Here is a 16,127-nt window from a genome sequence, read left to right on the forward strand (position 1 = left end):
AAGTGAAATCCTGGTAATATTCAGAAGCAAATCTTAAATCCTTGAAAAAGCGAAGTATTGAAGACCTCTTGGCGATTTCTACAGTCTATTTCTTTAAGTGTCATGGTGGAATTTTGGGGCTTCAGACTGCAGGGAGTTACAGTTTCCTTTCCTCAACTCTTTTATTACAGTAGGAAAAAAATTTAATTTCAAATACGTCTGATGTCAGCTGGTTTGGGGGAGCTACAGTCAAGCAGTTTAATTACATCCTTACTACTGGTTTGCAATATGAAATATAAAATAATTTCAATGTGTACTATGTCATTACAGGCAATTAAAATAAATTAGAATTTACTCTGATTAAACTTTTTATACTGTAAGCATTCACCTTGCATTCTCCTTTCTCCTTCAGGCCAGAAAACGGTACCAATTCTTGTCACAATAGGGATGAGAAGCTGCAGTCTCCACCAAGTGGTCCTTCTTCCATTTGTGGTGGGAGCCAGTCCAGCATTTCTGACTTCTGCATTTCTCCCTCATGTAAGGATGGCCTGTGGATGCTGTTCTTAATTGCTGACATCTTCCTAGAATTTGACAGATGTAGGGGGCCTGGATTGTGTGTTGTAGATTGGGGATTTTTTTTTAGTGTAGTATGGAAATGGCCCTCTGTTTATAGATCCCAGGTCAGTCTGCAGGACCTTGGGGCACATGGCAGACTGCTCAAGCAGAATGAATTACATAGAAGGTAATGTGTGCTCAGCAGACTCCAGTGGTGTCACTTGCCTTGCTCCATCTTGCTTCCTGTGGAAGTGCTAAGGATCAAACCCAGGGCTTCTGATGTATGAAGGATGCTCTGCAATGTCCCCTGCCCAGGGAAGGAGCTGCAGCCAGACACAGTGCACTTCCCAACAGGCAAAGTCCCTGCTTGATCAAATATACCCTTGTTTGGATCTAAATGAATCACTGTCTGCTGGCACCTGCAGGCTCTGTTGGCTGTAGCTCAGTGTTAGAGCTGAAGGCAGCTGCAGTTATCTGCTGAGATTTGCAACTGCATTCAGATCATCCAGGGCTGTGGAGGATGGGCAGCCTGGTGCTGTGTGGCTGCATTGTGGGTGATGCTGCTAAAGATTCTGCCCTTGCAGCTTCAGCTGAAATGAATGCAAACTCAGCTGGGCCTGGGAGCTCAGAAACATGTGATGGAATTTAAAAGGTTATAGCCTTCTGAAATATACTTGATTGCTGAACTTCTGATATCCACGAGATCATGGAACTTTGGATGTAGGAGTTTGAACTGTCCTGCAGGGATTCATTAACATTTCCAATTATGGATCTAAGGCAAAATGTTCAGCAGTCGTAGATAAAGGATCTTGCAGCATATCCGGGACAGAATTATTAATAAGTTCAGGCAAAGTGTACCTTTTCTTTTCTGAAAAATATGCTTTGAAGCAGTAAAGGAATAGCATACTTTTTACTTTCTCTTCTATTTTTTTAAATTTCCTAACGGAAATGAAAAGGATTCTGAGAAAAGTAACCGAGGTCTTGCAGACAGGAATTCGCTTGTGTAATGCCTAGAGCTGATAAATGTAACATGCAGACAGAGAGAGGGATAGGAGCAGGAGAAGCTCCTGTCCAGGTTGGGCACTTGGGTTCTTGCTGTTGTGTAGTAATGAAAGCTGCTGTGCACAGTGACACCCTGAGTACAGCTCGGGGGGATTTGGCCAGCCAAGGGCAGCAACTCACACCAGCAAAGGTTGTTAACCAAGCAAAAACAGTTCTCCTGCAGAGAAGGAAAAAAAGAATGGATTTTTAAATACCAGTGCTTTGTAAAGGAAATTAAACCGTGTAGTTATCAAAGGTGTTCCTATTTGGTGTTTTAAAGTTATTGGACGTAATTCTTAAGGCATTATGCCACCATCCAGAGCCCAAGTGAAGCAGATTTTGATATCTTTCCAGTGAGATGCATGCACTCACCTCTGTCACTTTTGCTGTGCTGCTCATAGTTTGTTTTATAGAGATTTGTGAAGATGTTTAAACAGACAACCTGAGTCAGTCAGCAAAGTAAATGTTATTAATTTTGGATGGATATTGATTTAAAGCCGTCACGCTGAAGATATTTCAGCCAGCTTAAATGTTTCATTTTGTCAGAACTTTGCTTATAGCCTCTGTTTAAAACAGTGCTAGCTGCTTTCAGTCAAAATTACATGCAGGTGGCTACTAATAAGACTACTAGATTATGTTCTTTTCCTGTAGAAAAATCTTTAAAGTCAGAATATACAACATATTGCTACTGTATGTGCATTATACATGTAAAAAGACAAATAATTTTTGTGTGTGACTGAGGAAGTTCTTCCTAGCATTAATCTAGGCTATAAAATAACATTGAGCTACTTGAAAGATAGCCTGAGGTTTGTTCTGGGTTTTTGTGAGTAGCAGTGATCTATGTGCTTGTCTTTCTTGTCTTTTGCGATTTAGAAATGAGGGATTGTAAGAGAAGAGAAAAGAGACTGCACTGCTGGACCCCCAGTTGTTATGTCAGTGACAGGACTTGTATTCTGCAGGGTGATAATTGAGCTGGGTCTTTGAACATCTCAACTTTTCCAAAAGGCAGTGGGGATTGTAATATTTAAATTGAAAAGGCTTTAATTTAAGACAATGAAAAATAAGCCCTTTCTCTTCTGTTGCCTTCTAAGATACAGCAGGGAACAGAAATGTGTAAAAGTAATGGTACTGCTTCTAGAGGCTTTCATGATGCTCTGCCAAACGTCTCAGCAATAAATATGCTGTTTATTGACTTCTGATCTTGTTCTAATGGCCATTCTGTAGTACCAGGAACCTGCTTATTTCAGAATATTTGTTTCCCAGCATCACAAGAGTACCTTGGGACTCCGAGTTTCATGCAAGCAAGTCACAAAATGAATAGTAAGAGACAAAAAGTAAAAAAAAAACCAGGATAAAAACAATTAGCGTCATCAAGGGGCTGTCTCAAGGAGGCTAAGTTTAGCCTCAAGGAACCTTGATCCTCTTTTGTTTTCTAAAAATGAGCATAGTTCTTAATGTCCTCCTGGAAATATTTGGTTGTTCTTGAATTGGTCTGATTTTATCTGGGTCCATCCTTTCCCCCTTTATCCTTTGGTTAAGAATCAATAATTCTTGCACTTTCTTATTTTTTGTCTCCTGTGAGCAGAAAACTTGCGGACCAAAGATGAACCCTGGTCATCTTCCTATACTTATTATGCTGAATGCCAGACAGAACATGTGCTGGGCAGCAAAATGCCTGTCTGAGAGTGACCTGATCTGCATTCTTATCAGCATGAGAGAGCAAACCAGGACAGCAGCCTTTCCAGAGCATGGCAGGAGTAGAGCTAGGGATTTTCCCTAAGCTTTCATTGTACTTGCACACCTTGATAGCCTTGTGATTCTAAGCAATTTGAGTGTCTTTCACTTCAACATTAGTGTAAGGTAGAAGTTGAGTCTGACAGAAGTGTAAAACATCTTTTTGTCTGCAGTGATCCTGTTACTGTGGATATGTACAGACAGCTGAAAGGGGTTGTGTTCCTGTGGCTTAAATGAGATATTGGACATAGCTGAGGTGTGTTAACTGGGGGCCTACATGCTCCTATCCCATTGCAAGTGCACAGTGTAGCCAGTTTTATTTTCCAACTGCAAAGGGCTTAAATTATCACACTTGCAGCTGTTTTGCTCAGGTGATGAGCCATAATACACATGAACTCAGTAACCTGCCAGAACCTCAAGGTTTCCTTCATACAGCAGGAACTGTGATTTGATTGTATTTCTAATAAAACTGTAAGGAGACAACTCCTCACTGAACTGTGTTTCTTTTTTAAACAGCAGTTGAAATGAAGTCATCTGAAGTATTTGCATCAGGCCATAGAATGGACCAACACATCCCAGCTGGTGATACCTTGTCTTCTCAACCTGCTGACTTCACTGAGGACAGAGCAAATGGTCAATCACACAGGTATGATCTATCCAGAGGATATCTAAAATTGTGAGAGGAGTCTGACAGGATTTACCAGCTTATTCCATGCTGCTGTAAAGACAATCTGTGAAGTCATTTGATGTATGATGTAGTCTGGCCTGAGACAGCTGTGGTGGTGCTTGCCAAACAAAATACCCTTTGCTGTGCCAGAGGCAGCTGTTCAATTTCTAAGCATCTGATTCAGAATGGGAGAAGTCTCAAGAAAGACATTATTAATGAACTTCACATGTATGCTCAACACAGCCTTCTCAAAATAAAACTTCCAGATTGCTTCCTTACATGATTCAACACTAGCTCATGAAAATAATTTATTAGTAAAGAAATAGGTAGGACTGTGGGAATAGGACAGGAATTATCATGCAGAAGGAAGAAAAATGAAGCATTTAAGTGGGTTAAGAGTGTTTAAATGCTGAATTGCTAGCACGGCTGACCAGAGTCCCTCATTTGTCCACTAGATGGGTATAGCAAAGGAGGCAAAGTTATGAGATCACCCAGCAATGGGTTTCAACTTTTCCTTGAAATTATTCCTATAAAATGAAAGGTCTTGCTCTCTTTATCCTGCTTATCCTGTTCACCTTCAGTGAAGCCTTTGTCATGTGTGCAACTGTGAAGTTATATCTTGGATGAGAACTAGGAATTAATTAGCAATTGGACCAAAGTCTACCAAAGTTTTCTGGGCCTGCATGTATCCTTCAGACATTAACAGCTTTTTCCTATAGCTAATTAGATTGGGCAAAGTTATAAAAAGTGTAGACAAATTTTAAAAGAAAATATGTTCCAGAACTAAAACACATGGGTGGAGATGTGTTAAAGGAAAGGTTTTACCAGCTTTTTATGCACCCAATTATTCAGAAGTGCTTGGTTATTTGTGTTAATTACAGCTCCAGCACTTCTAAAAGATTCTGTGTCTAGAACTTTGTTTCCTTCAGGCCTACAGATGCCAGTGTGTGGTTTTGGGTTTTTGGGGGAATTGGTGTGGCTTTGGTTGTTTGGTTGGGTTTTTTCCCCAGTTGTGCTGTTTCTATGGTGAGATCTGAGAAATTATACATTGTCAACAAATTATCACTGGTTTCAGCTGAACTGCTTAGTAGTCATACTTCTGGCCCAACATTACTGGCTTTATTTCTGTTGTCTGTTGTAACAGTAGCTAAGCACATAATGGAAGTGCAAATAGACCATTAAAATTTATGGCCAAATTGTTTGCTTTGTGGTATGGAGAAGGATATTATTTTCAGGCTTTGCTTCCAGGAAGCAAGCCAAATTAGTAGCATCTTGTCCCCCACCTTAGTGAGATGCTTTGCTTCTCTACAAAACCTATTAAGAAGGTATATTCCCAGTAATTTTTAATATTTGTTCACAAACGGATGGATGTTATAGCAGTGAAGGCACAGGTGCAGTATCCTGCAGAGGAAGATATCTTTTCATCCTGTGTTTCCTCAGCATGCATGCAGTAATTTGGATTTCCAAATGCAGCCTCGAGTTCCAGATACAGGAATGCAGCCATTCACAGTCAAAGAGAGCACAGGGTTTCTGTGTCAAGGGTCTTTTGTTAATATGTTGGTGTTGCAATAGCTAGACCTGCCTTTGCATTCTTTCACTCCTGGATGCAAACTATAATTTGTTTGCAAAACAAACAGCACTAATAAATCACTGCTTTGCTCATAGTTTTGGCCACTGTAAGAAATGTCTTCTTCTTGGAGGCAAATACCTATTAGGCAAAAACCAAGACCTTTCTAGAAGAGGTATGTATGAGAAAAGGAGGGCTGAGCTGGGCTGTGGAAATGGTCACTTCTCTTTCCCCTCTTCCTTAGCAGTATAAATTGGGAACTTAACTGCACAGAGATGAGTGAAATGAAGCAAAATCAATTGGAGAGAAGAATGAGATCTTAGTAGTGAAATTTCTGCTGCAGTTGTTCTATTTCCACAGGAACAAATGATTGTTCCAGCTGATGTAGGTCAGACTGGCAGCTGGTCTTTCATTGATAGTCCCTGTTGCATTTTGATCATGTGAGAATCAAGCTCTTCTGTGCTTTTTCGCCAGTCAAGGATGAATTTGTAACAGACTTCAGTCTACAATTGTGACTGACTGAAAAAGCAGGGTTTTTTTGTATTGTGACTATGTCCAGTATGATCATGATAAAAAAGAGCTTAAACTCTGCAGGACATTCTTATGTCCCTATTAGCCTTGCTTTTGTGATAATCTGGTAAAAATGGCCAAAAGTCCCAGTGTATTCTTGGAGAAAATTGTTTAAAAACTTGAACATTTATATATTCAAGTCGTGTTTTATTTCCTGGATGATTATTCGAATCCTAGTGTCAGTCTGTATACTTTTTTATAGACAATTATTTCAGTTCTTCCAAGTAAAGAGTTTTCTTTCTTCTCAGTGCAATGTACTGGGTTTTGTTGTGAGATTTTGTTGTGGGTTTGGGTATTTTTGACCAGTTGTTTTTTGTTTTGTTTTGTTTTTTCTTTGAGCATACCTTGTCATCAGTGACTCCTTTGACAAATGCTGAAAAACGTTTCCCACACTAGATTTTGCTGCTTTTCTTCAACTCATCAACTTTTAAAGGATAACAAATTGGAGTTTTAAGTGTTACCCTAGGGATTAGTTATTTTCTGTTGATCTTAACCTATTTATTGATGCAGTAAAAGATTAAGTGGTTCTGCAGTGCTTGAACACATGGAGAGCCAGATCTGCTCTGCATCCTCTCAGAAAAACAACAGAATTTTTTCAACTTTACAGTTTTTGCTACCAGCCTATTTAATATAATCCTTTCCTGAAGAGTTTGCACAGATGTGAACCATTTTGTGTGAGAACTGTGTATCTCTTTCCGTGGTAAAGTGATGTGATTCTGGTTGCATTGCTTTGCTCTGTCACTAGTCTGGCTGCCCGGGTTACTGCCCTGAAACTGTGGAGATAGTTGAATGGCTAGAAAAGCACTCTTTTTTAGTGTATGGGAATACAGATCCAAAGTTTTGTTATCTGTTGTTGAATAAGGAAGAAAAAAACCCCTAATTTGTGGCTCAAAAACTGCCTTGAAGCTGGTGAATCTTTCTTTTTAATCCACCTAAGAACATCACAGTACACATAAGATTATGAAGAGCACGAGTGAATTGAAAACCCAATTCACTTGAACTAACTCACTTTACCAAAACGAGCTACGTGACAAAAAAAGCAATAACAATGACACTACTATATGGAGATAAAGATGTTTAAATATCTCTGTGATCCACGCCTTGAGGTTTTATCTGGCCAGTCTTATTTTTGGTGTTGTTTTACCAGTCTGTTTCTGCTGCCATCTGCCACCTCCTCCTTTGAAGCTGAGGCAAGTGTTAACAGCTACTCCTAGGTAGAGGGCTGCAGAGATGGTTCTTAGAAAAGCAGTTGGCACGTCTCTGCCCTTAATAGTTAGCATATACATATGCAAAATACAGACAATAATGCTATTTAAAATACAAAAGGAACACTTGCTCAAATCTCCCTGCAAGGTGAAGCAGGGCTATGGAAGGGCTAATCAGCACTGACTCAGCAGCATTCCCAGGGGAGGAGGGGAGATTAAATATCTTGAAAATCCTCCCCTTCTGATGGTCACAAAGGGTTCTTTTGATGGAGCTAATAACACGGGAACTTTCTATTTTAATCGCCAATTTTTAGGCAGCACCTATTTTGTCGATATCCTGCCTTTGGCTCTTTTATTTTACTTTTTAAATATGATGAAGTTTTCATGTAGCTGTTACTGTAGCTTAACCTTTTCACCTTTTAAGATAAAATCGACTCACTAGTGCAAACATTAATTCAGATTCAGAATTATTTTAGAGACTTGCTATTTCCTGGTAGCCTCCATTTTTGTAAGTGGGAAAAATGCTGAGGGCAAGGAAGGACAGTGTATCTTCTCACAGTTATTGACTACATGTTAAAGAATGGTATTTTTGCAGCGCGTGCAGACTGTGAAATAGCAGCACTTGGTTTATGTTCTCAGTGTTAACAAGGAACCTGTGTGTTTAGGAAATTTATTTTATAGATGCCATCACAGCTTTTTGCTCTTTTGGCAAAGCCTCCAGGGAGTTCTACAAATCTTATCTCAGATAGGAGCCAGGGAGGCTAGGCTGCATGTATCTGCCAGGATTGACCTATACCTGGGAGAAATTGTGGTGTCTGTGCCCCAAGAGGATGTGTTCCTGAGCTGTAGCATATCTCTGCATTTTTTGCACCCCAGAATGAGTCACTGGATGTGATAAACACCAGAAAGCAATCTAAAGATCAGTTACTGGTTTGCAGGGAATTTACCTGAACCTGTTCACTCCTGTTGTGTGAAGGGTGAGGTTTCAGTAGGATGGACAGGTCAATAGAGGGAGGTTAGAGGCTGTGCAGTGAGCACACGTCCCAGGCAGTACCTGTGGTGGCATGTTCCTTTCATTTGCAGTCTTCCTGAGGTCTGAGCACCTGCTGGGCTGTCACAGCACGTACTGCAGGTTTCACTTGGTTGCAGACTTACTATGCATACATATTCCTCCATGCATTTCTAACCCTTTCCCTCTCTTCCTCCAGCGACTTTGCCTTAGCCTTCACCAGCAAACCTAAGATCCCTCGCACTCCTGACGGGCAGAGCCCCAGCCCTAGAAAGGGAAAGGTCCCAGCCATTGCCCCCCAGTTCTCTCAGTCTGAACAAACAAGCCATCCAAGCTCCTCAGGATCATCCACAAGGAGCAGACAGAGTAAGTGGAAAATGTCATCGTTCTGTTTGTCATTCCTTGGGCTGGGAAAGGAGGTAGCATTGTAGAAACTTCAGGAATGAAATCGTAGGCTACGAATGTGCCAGGAGTCTATGACATTGTACTTGTCATCTGCAGGATGTACAACCATGTAATTATATCCTGCTGAACACTGCTCCTATTTCCAGGCTGTCATGTGAGCAGTTAAGAGACATGCTTTTTCCTGTCTCTGGGTGGAGAAAAGTGGCCCAAATTCTCAGAAGTTTTTGGGGAAGCTTATGAGTCTCAGATTAGACCTTCTCTAGATGTCATCAGAGTTTTTCCTTTTCTTTAGACATTTGTTCATCCCACTGTGTAACTTGAAGTCGGATCCCTGGGTGTCTACAGTGCAGCTGAATGTAAAGCAGATGTCAGGCAGCTCAGGAGATGGCTCAGGGCAGCTTGGTAAGCAGAGAGCCAAGCACAGTGTGCTGCTTATGGCAGTCTCCTTTCTGCTGGAGACTGGGACTCAAGAACCATGTGGCCATGCTGTGGCCTGCAAAAGTTATAAAAAGTACTTCATCTTTGTGGGGGGAGTCAGAAGAGAGGGTGGCTTTGACTTGAGAATAGAGGAAAATGATGGACACCTGCTTTGAGCCAGGCAACACAAGCTCAATAAAAAATTGATCTTGGATGCTCACACATCAGTAAACATATGCAGTGTGTCAGCTGTGGAGTTTTTTGGGGAGGAGGGGGAAGAAAGGTCCATTCTTCAGCAATGAACAAACTTTTTCCCAGGCATGTAGATAGGAAAAGCTGGATTCAAATACAACTCTGTGTCTATCAACAGTTAAAATGGCAGGAGCAAATGCATCATAACAAGTTTGCTGATGATTATTTGATCACAATATAACATCAGCTCTATTCTTTAGCTGTAACTGTTACCTTGAAACATTTGACAAAAACACAGTAAGTCAGTACCTTCCTGAAAAGCTTGAAATGTGTGTATATCATTAGCTACTTACTACTGATACGGAAAATGAAACGAAGAGAATTTAAATAACCCAATAAATCAGTAACAGAGCTGGAAAGAGCATCCTGAGCCTTCTGTTGCTCATTCATTGTTCCACACAGTTGCATGTGCAGAGAAGTGGTGTGGTTTCATTCAGGGAGTACAGGTGAGGCATTGGAAGGGAATGTTCTTGGTGGCAAAATGAGGTTTTGACCTGGAGGCTCCTTGCTTCATCATTCCTATGCTGAGGTAATGCAGTTCTTTCAGCTTTACCTTTGCTGCATGTGCCCTGAGTTTTACCTCTGACATCGGTGCTCTCTGTTTCCTGTGAGAGCAGCACTGTTCTGCCCTGACTGGATGTGGTGTTAACACCCAGGAGTCGTCCCTGGTTCCTGTTTCAGTTCATTTCCAAAAGCATTGCCCATTGAAGAGAAGCCCTAGAGAAGAAAGGAAAAGCACTGTGTGTGTGTGTATGTGTACACAAAAAATCTTCTGCATGTTCTGGTTTCTCCAGGGCAGCTTACACTCCTGGGGAGAGTGTCCTAGGAAAGATGTGACACACCAGTGTTGCTTTCAGGACGCTCTGGAGCAAGATCCTTTTCCAGTGGTAGAAGTTAAATGTATTTTATTTTTAAATTGCTTTAAAGTAATCACTTGGGGTTTTCTGTGGATTCAGTATATGTGATCTGTTAGTCCAGATACTTGAGCTCTTCTAACTTTTATTGTTTTACATTATACCTTTTCTCTTTCCTGGGAATGTATGCTGAATGTATAACAAGCATCCCAACTTGCTCTGTGTCCATTTACCATTTCTCCCAGCTTTTCACTTGGGATTCCAGGTTATAATTTTCTATCTGTCCACATAGACAGTGTCAGCAATTGAATGTTAAACTGTTCTTGCTAAAAATAGCAAATAAATTATTTTGCAAACAGCTAATCTTCCACTCACTCTGTGTATATGTATCCAGTCTTGTTGTCTGCTGTCACAGAGCACCTGATAATTAGTTCTTGTCCATCCTGCAGGGGCTTTAACACAGGTGTTTATAGGTGGGAAGAGTTGCATGATGGTTGTAAGGACCAGATTTTTAAAGGACTAAAAAGGGTTTTAAGCACCTATGCTGAAACTTGAGGTTCTTGAAGGTAATTCTCAGCTGTTACTTAAAGATGCAGGGAAGGGGTCTGAAGCAAGTGAGCCCGTAATATTTGCCTAGTAAAACTCTGTGCTGACTGCTCCTTTAATTTCCTAGCTGACTCATCTGTAGGTCAAAAATGGTATCAGATGCACAGATACCAGCAATCAGTAGATTGCAGCAGTTGCTACCTCCCATTTGCCTGCTGCATAGGTATGTAGGATTTTACTTATCGAGAGACTGTGTTGCAGTGCAAGACTAATTTGTGGGTTTCTTGGTATTTCTGGAGAAATGAAAGTTTTTATAGCTGATGGACATGATGAGAAAAAGATGATTTCTGATTTTACTTCATGCATTCACTTATTTTGGAGGCACATTTTTAGCTTGATTTTAGTATTTATTACAGGTGTATTTTCTGGAAACAAGTTGATTTTATGTAAACCTACCTGAACTAGCTGGACCACTCCTCTTGGAGCACTGGAGTGTGTGGAATGCTTGAGGAATGCAGAGGAAGCCCAGGTACTTAGTGCAGCTACAGGCCTGGGGCCAGATTCCTGCCCGAGATGCAGCCTCTGCTGTTAGCTGAATTCTAGAGCAAAAGCAAGCTCCTCCAAATAAAACCAGCCATGCTGGGATCCTCTCCCACTTGGATTCTCACTTCCAAGCTGCCACAGGGATGGCAGTGGCAGCATGGCAGTAGCATAGGCACCTCTAAATTTAGACCTTTTCAACTGTGTTCCATGTGGACATGGCTGTGTGGTTTAATCCCCTCTGATCCTTATTCTCTCTCTGTTCCAGGCAACTCTGCACGGGTGTGCTGAAGCTGTTTGCAGTACACCAAGTTCTGTCTAAGGCGCTTTGGAGCTAGGGCAGTAAAAATCAAAAATCTCTACCAGGAGAATGGGGAATGTTTTTTGTCAGGAGTGCAACCGGGCCCTGCTGATGCCCTTTCAGTTCTTTCAATATCTTCTGAAAAGGGGTTGCCATAAATACATTCTGCAGTTTTAAGTTGCAGCATCACAAGTTAAAGTGCCTTTCTGCATGTTTTTTGCAATGTTTGTGTCCCTGTACAAGTTGAAGAAGCGTTGCCCTCAGGCAGTTGCTGTCTTGTAATAAATCCTGCTTTCAGCTGACAGACCCTTTCTCGATGTTTTTCTGCAGGCAGCCAGTCCTACAGGAAGTGAGAACAGTTCCTTTCCTCGAGAATCACCTCTCACATTGTTGAAGGACAGAGCCAGCTTCCTGTAATGAGCTGTACAGGTGACCTACAGAGGAGAGTGAGGTTGTTGATACTGCAGCCCTTGCACAGGGATTCAGGATTATCTGATGGGATGCATCTGTGGTCTCTAAGGCTGGCTAAGACAAGGGCCTTGTTATTAGAATTCGAGGTCTCAGCAGCAGCCCAGGACTGACATGGGAGATGGATATTCTCTGATAGTTTACAGTGACATTGCCACCTTGAGAAGAAACTCTTGCTCTCTGCCTTCCGTGTCAGAGTAAATGGCCTTTGGAAACAGAATGTAGGCTCAGCCCAGGAGTCTTATCAAGCAGCTGTATTTTTTACTTATTGTTTGCTGAAGCAGCCTGCCAATTGCTTTTTTAAAAATTTTGCCTGTATGACCGGGTTGGGAAGTATCTGTGTTCAAAGGATCTGTGTGAAGAGGGACAGTGTCTGCCACATGTGCAGAGCCTTCCTGCCTGGAGCAGATCTGTATGGCCTCCAGACCCTGAAGAGGAGGTATTTTATCAACTTCTGGTTGACCTGTAGCAGATGAAAAACACTGTTACAGTGCCCAAGGCAGCATCCATGCTCACCTCTGAGGTCCTTATCTGCAGCAATTACTCCTATTCCTTCTTTCTGCATTTTTTTCTTAATTGTACTGTTTAACATTTGTGGAATGAAAAATCTCCTTTTTTTCCCCTGGAATGAAGGAAGAGCTTTGCTTCTTCATTCATAGAAGAAACCATGAGAATGTGAACAGATCAATAGCAACTTTCTCTTTACATGTAACTGTGCTCCATCTTCTTTGGTCTTTGTTGCTTTTTTTATGTTCTTCACTTCAGAGCAATGAGTGTTTATGTCTTTATGGAATTTGTGTTGCTCTTTGGTACATATGAAGTGTTGGCTAGGTAAGAGAGATCAGGAATCCTTCCACTAAATAAAAATCAACAGTTAGTTCTGCCAGTGAATTACAAAGCTAGTGCTGTTTGTTGTTCTTTTTCTCAACAGTACCAGTGACCAGGAAACACTAAAGTCTTCACTGGGGGTTGGCTTTTCAGTAACACCCCCTCATATCACAGCTGTTAGGACACATAAATGCAGTTTACACTGGAACTTGGCTGCTGCTGAAGCAGAGATGTACAAAAAGCAGACAGTGTATTTGCCATAGTCAGACTTCAGAAACTAATGTTTTAATGAGTATGAAAATGGGGAGGATAAGCCTTTGGTTTGGGAGTTTCATCTTGAGAAACAAACAAGTGGAACACAACCTGAAAGGTAAAGCAACTATGATAGTGACACTGCCTTCCCCTAAAGTAAAGAGTTGTAAGGCCATTTCCATAGAGCCAGAAGAAAGCTTTGTGCTTCTGATAAGACTTTGAATTGGGCCTCTTGCTCTGTGGTGGCAACCAAAGAGCCAAGGCCACTGATGTCATTGCCTCAGACCCACTCAGATCAGTGATGCTGTGTCAAATGTTTGCAGATAGGGCTCCCATACACAAGTTCAGGAAACTCCCAGGATAGACTTTAAATTGGAATGGGGGCGTTTTGTAGGAGAAGACCTCCTGAAGCTTAAAATCCAGTCAGTTCCATTTTACTGCTCAGTAACACCAACCTAACACCAAGCAGGCAGAGTAGGGGTGTTGCTTTAGCTCCCAGACTGCACCAGACATGAAGTGACTACAGACACTTGATAGCCTCTGTCACACAGCTCCCCATGCCAGACAAAGAAGTCACAGAAAATCTCTGACTTGTGCTGAGATTCATCTGCCTCCTCTCAGAGCTGATAAACACATCTAATGGGAAACTGTTCACTGGTTCACAAAAAGGCAGTAATGGAAAACAGCCATAAAAGTTCACCTCGTGGCTTTCCAGGGTGGGCAGAATTTCCTCTGAAATTCTGTTTTTTTTCCAGCAGGTAACAACAGCCAAGTTGTTAACACTGAAGTGCTAAGCAGTTCATTTGCATACATGAATAACACAGAATACTCTAGTAGCTGAGTTTTATTTATCTTACAGCAGTGCTGAGTTTCATGTTGGATCTGTGCTATGTTCATGCTAGATCTGATTCTGTAAGATGGAGAGCAGCTTTTGAAAAGTGTTAAGAGCAGACTAATTTTTTTAGGGGGTGGAGAGGAAACAACAACCCCAAAACCTCACTGATTTTATGAGTTGAGGTAAAAACTTCACCACCCTTTGCCAGACACCCAAAGGTGGTTGGTAGGTGTGGCAGCTGCTCCAGAAGATGAAGATTCATGAAAACTAAAATGCATCTTGCTGAGTTGGACTGAAAGGAATAAACTGAAGAGTGTGTGCTTGTGTGTTTCTTGCTTAGGCCTGTTGCAATGCAGAAGTCTATATGTATGTTTTCCCATGTTCTCTTAGCTTTATGAGTATGGAGTTTGAAATCCAAGACTATTTTTATATTAATGCACGAGAATCTTAATTTTCCAAATACCTGAGAGAAACTATGGATGTGCTTAGAAATAAGTTACCAGCTGAACAGTAATTTGAGAGGCCAAGGAAGTAACATATCCTCCTATCCTCTGTCTTATTCAAAAAAAAGCACCTGTGATGGCAGTCAGAATATTTGAAGCTAATGAAAAATGTCAATTCTGCCTTTGTTCATAGGACTCCACTGTTTGGGGTGAAGTCCCTGAATGGAGGTCAGTAGCATACACATAGCAAATTCAGCACCTCACTCTGAAAAGTTGTTGGGTGCCTTTTGTACATGCCACAAAGAGGGAGCTGCTAGATTCAACATCCTCCTGAGGAATTCATAACAGGAGCAGTGGTGGGAGGGGTGCATTTAGAGTTGCTGTAATTTCTTTCACAAAAAGCAAATAACATTATTGCAAATGACACATGGATCTGTAAGGAAAGATTTTCCAGGACCAAAGTCCTAAGTGGTGCTACCATGCCTTTTGGATGTAACTACTGTATATTCAGTATAATTTTGTTTATGCAGAGTGTTATCTGAGACTGTGTAAGTCTATTGAAGTTTGCATAGAGGGCTTATTCTGTACTAATGCTTTAAAATGATGTTTCTGTGACTAGATAAAAATGTTCATAAAAGGTTGGTTTTTCTTTCTCTTTTTGATATATTTGGTTTGAGGGTCGTGCAACTTTTTTGTGTGTACTTCTTTACATTTCGCTCTGATTTATTATTGATAAATTCTGTCCCCAACAGTTTTTAATCTCCATCTAAGTGGAAAACACAGATCCTTTCAGTTCAGCCTGGCCTGCCTCTGCACAGGTAATGCTGTTTACTCAGAAGTGTTGCAAAGCAGGCATGAACCAACCACTCATTGTTTGTGGTCTCTCATGAGGAGAGCCCAGACATGTGGGATGCCACCAGCAACACTGGGTTGGTGTTAGAAGTATTATTTGTTGTACAATTTAAGTGTGTAAGGGAAGACAAGCAAGGAAGTTCTCTGGAGGGAAAATATTACTGTGATGGGGAGGGGCAATGGTTGCTTGGTTTAGTTTCAGTTGTCCCTTTAAACAAAGTTTCAGTAATCTTTATAAATCATGGTGGAGGTGGCAGTGCAGAGATAAAGAGCTCTGTGTGGTGGTCGTGCTCGTCTTGGCGTAGAAGCAGCAGAAAAGCAAACCCTGCTTTCCTTGCAGGTGTGTAAGTGTATCCAGACTTACTCTTTAACTAGGGGCTTGAATTTATCTTTGAGACAGAACTTCCTGGCAGTTTGGGCCATCCTCACACTTACTTGCAGTCTGACTGAATATTGGAACAAACATTTTCCTGGGAGAGAAAATGTGGGAGAGTTGGGAGGTGCTCCTTGCTTGAATCCAAGGAAGGAGCTCATGAGCCCTGCCAGGCACCCCAGACACCTCCTGTGCTGTGTGGGCCCCTGTGACTGAGGAGGTGTGTGGGCATGGCAAGCACAGAGGATATATTTAATTATAGCCTTGCAAACCTCCACTGATCCTGTGGGAACCCAGTACCAAAATACTTCTGTGATTGAGCCATGTGGACTTCTCTGGGCTAGGCTTCACTTTCCCAACCTATTCATAGAAATTGTGAAAGGAGGGAGACTCTTGAGAGTTTATTGACAGGTGAGAAATAGCAAGATGTTTCA

General features: G+C 41.4%; 1 protein-coding gene across 6 annotated transcripts in view; it reads left to right on the top strand.

Moving 5' to 3' along the window:
• ARMC9 (armadillo repeat containing 9) overlaps nucleotides 1–15,130 on the top strand; it is a 59,017-nt gene extending 43,887 nt beyond the window's left edge. For 3 of the 6 annotated variants that reach the window (XR_015805589.1, XR_015805590.1, XR_015805588.1), the window contains 5 exons: nucleotides 392–516; nucleotides 3,826–3,955; nucleotides 8,527–8,693; nucleotides 9,025–9,134; nucleotides 11,973–15,130. Coding sequence is in view for 3 of the 6 variants with exons in the window: in XM_088170436.1 (XP_088026562.1) it covers nucleotides 392–516; nucleotides 3,826–3,955; nucleotides 4,365–4,374; nucleotides 8,541–8,693; nucleotides 11,973–12,059 (505 nt within the window). In the remaining 3 variants the exon portion in view is untranslated. Of the gene's footprint in view, nucleotides 1–391; nucleotides 517–3,825; nucleotides 3,956–4,364; nucleotides 4,375–8,526; nucleotides 8,694–9,024; nucleotides 9,135–11,972 lie in introns of all 6 variants that reach the window. The other 3 variants (XM_014871632.2, XM_088170434.1, XM_088170436.1) reach the window with 2 other exon arrangements.
• Nucleotides 15,131–16,127: the final 997 nt, after the last annotated feature.

The sequence above is a fragment of the Sturnus vulgaris genome, chromosome 10, assembly GCF_052056855.1.
Source record: "Sturnus vulgaris isolate bStuVul1 chromosome 10, bStuVul1.hap1, whole genome shotgun sequence".
In the NCBI taxonomy this organism is placed as follows: Eukaryota; Metazoa; Chordata; class Aves; order Passeriformes; family Sturnidae; genus Sturnus; species Sturnus vulgaris.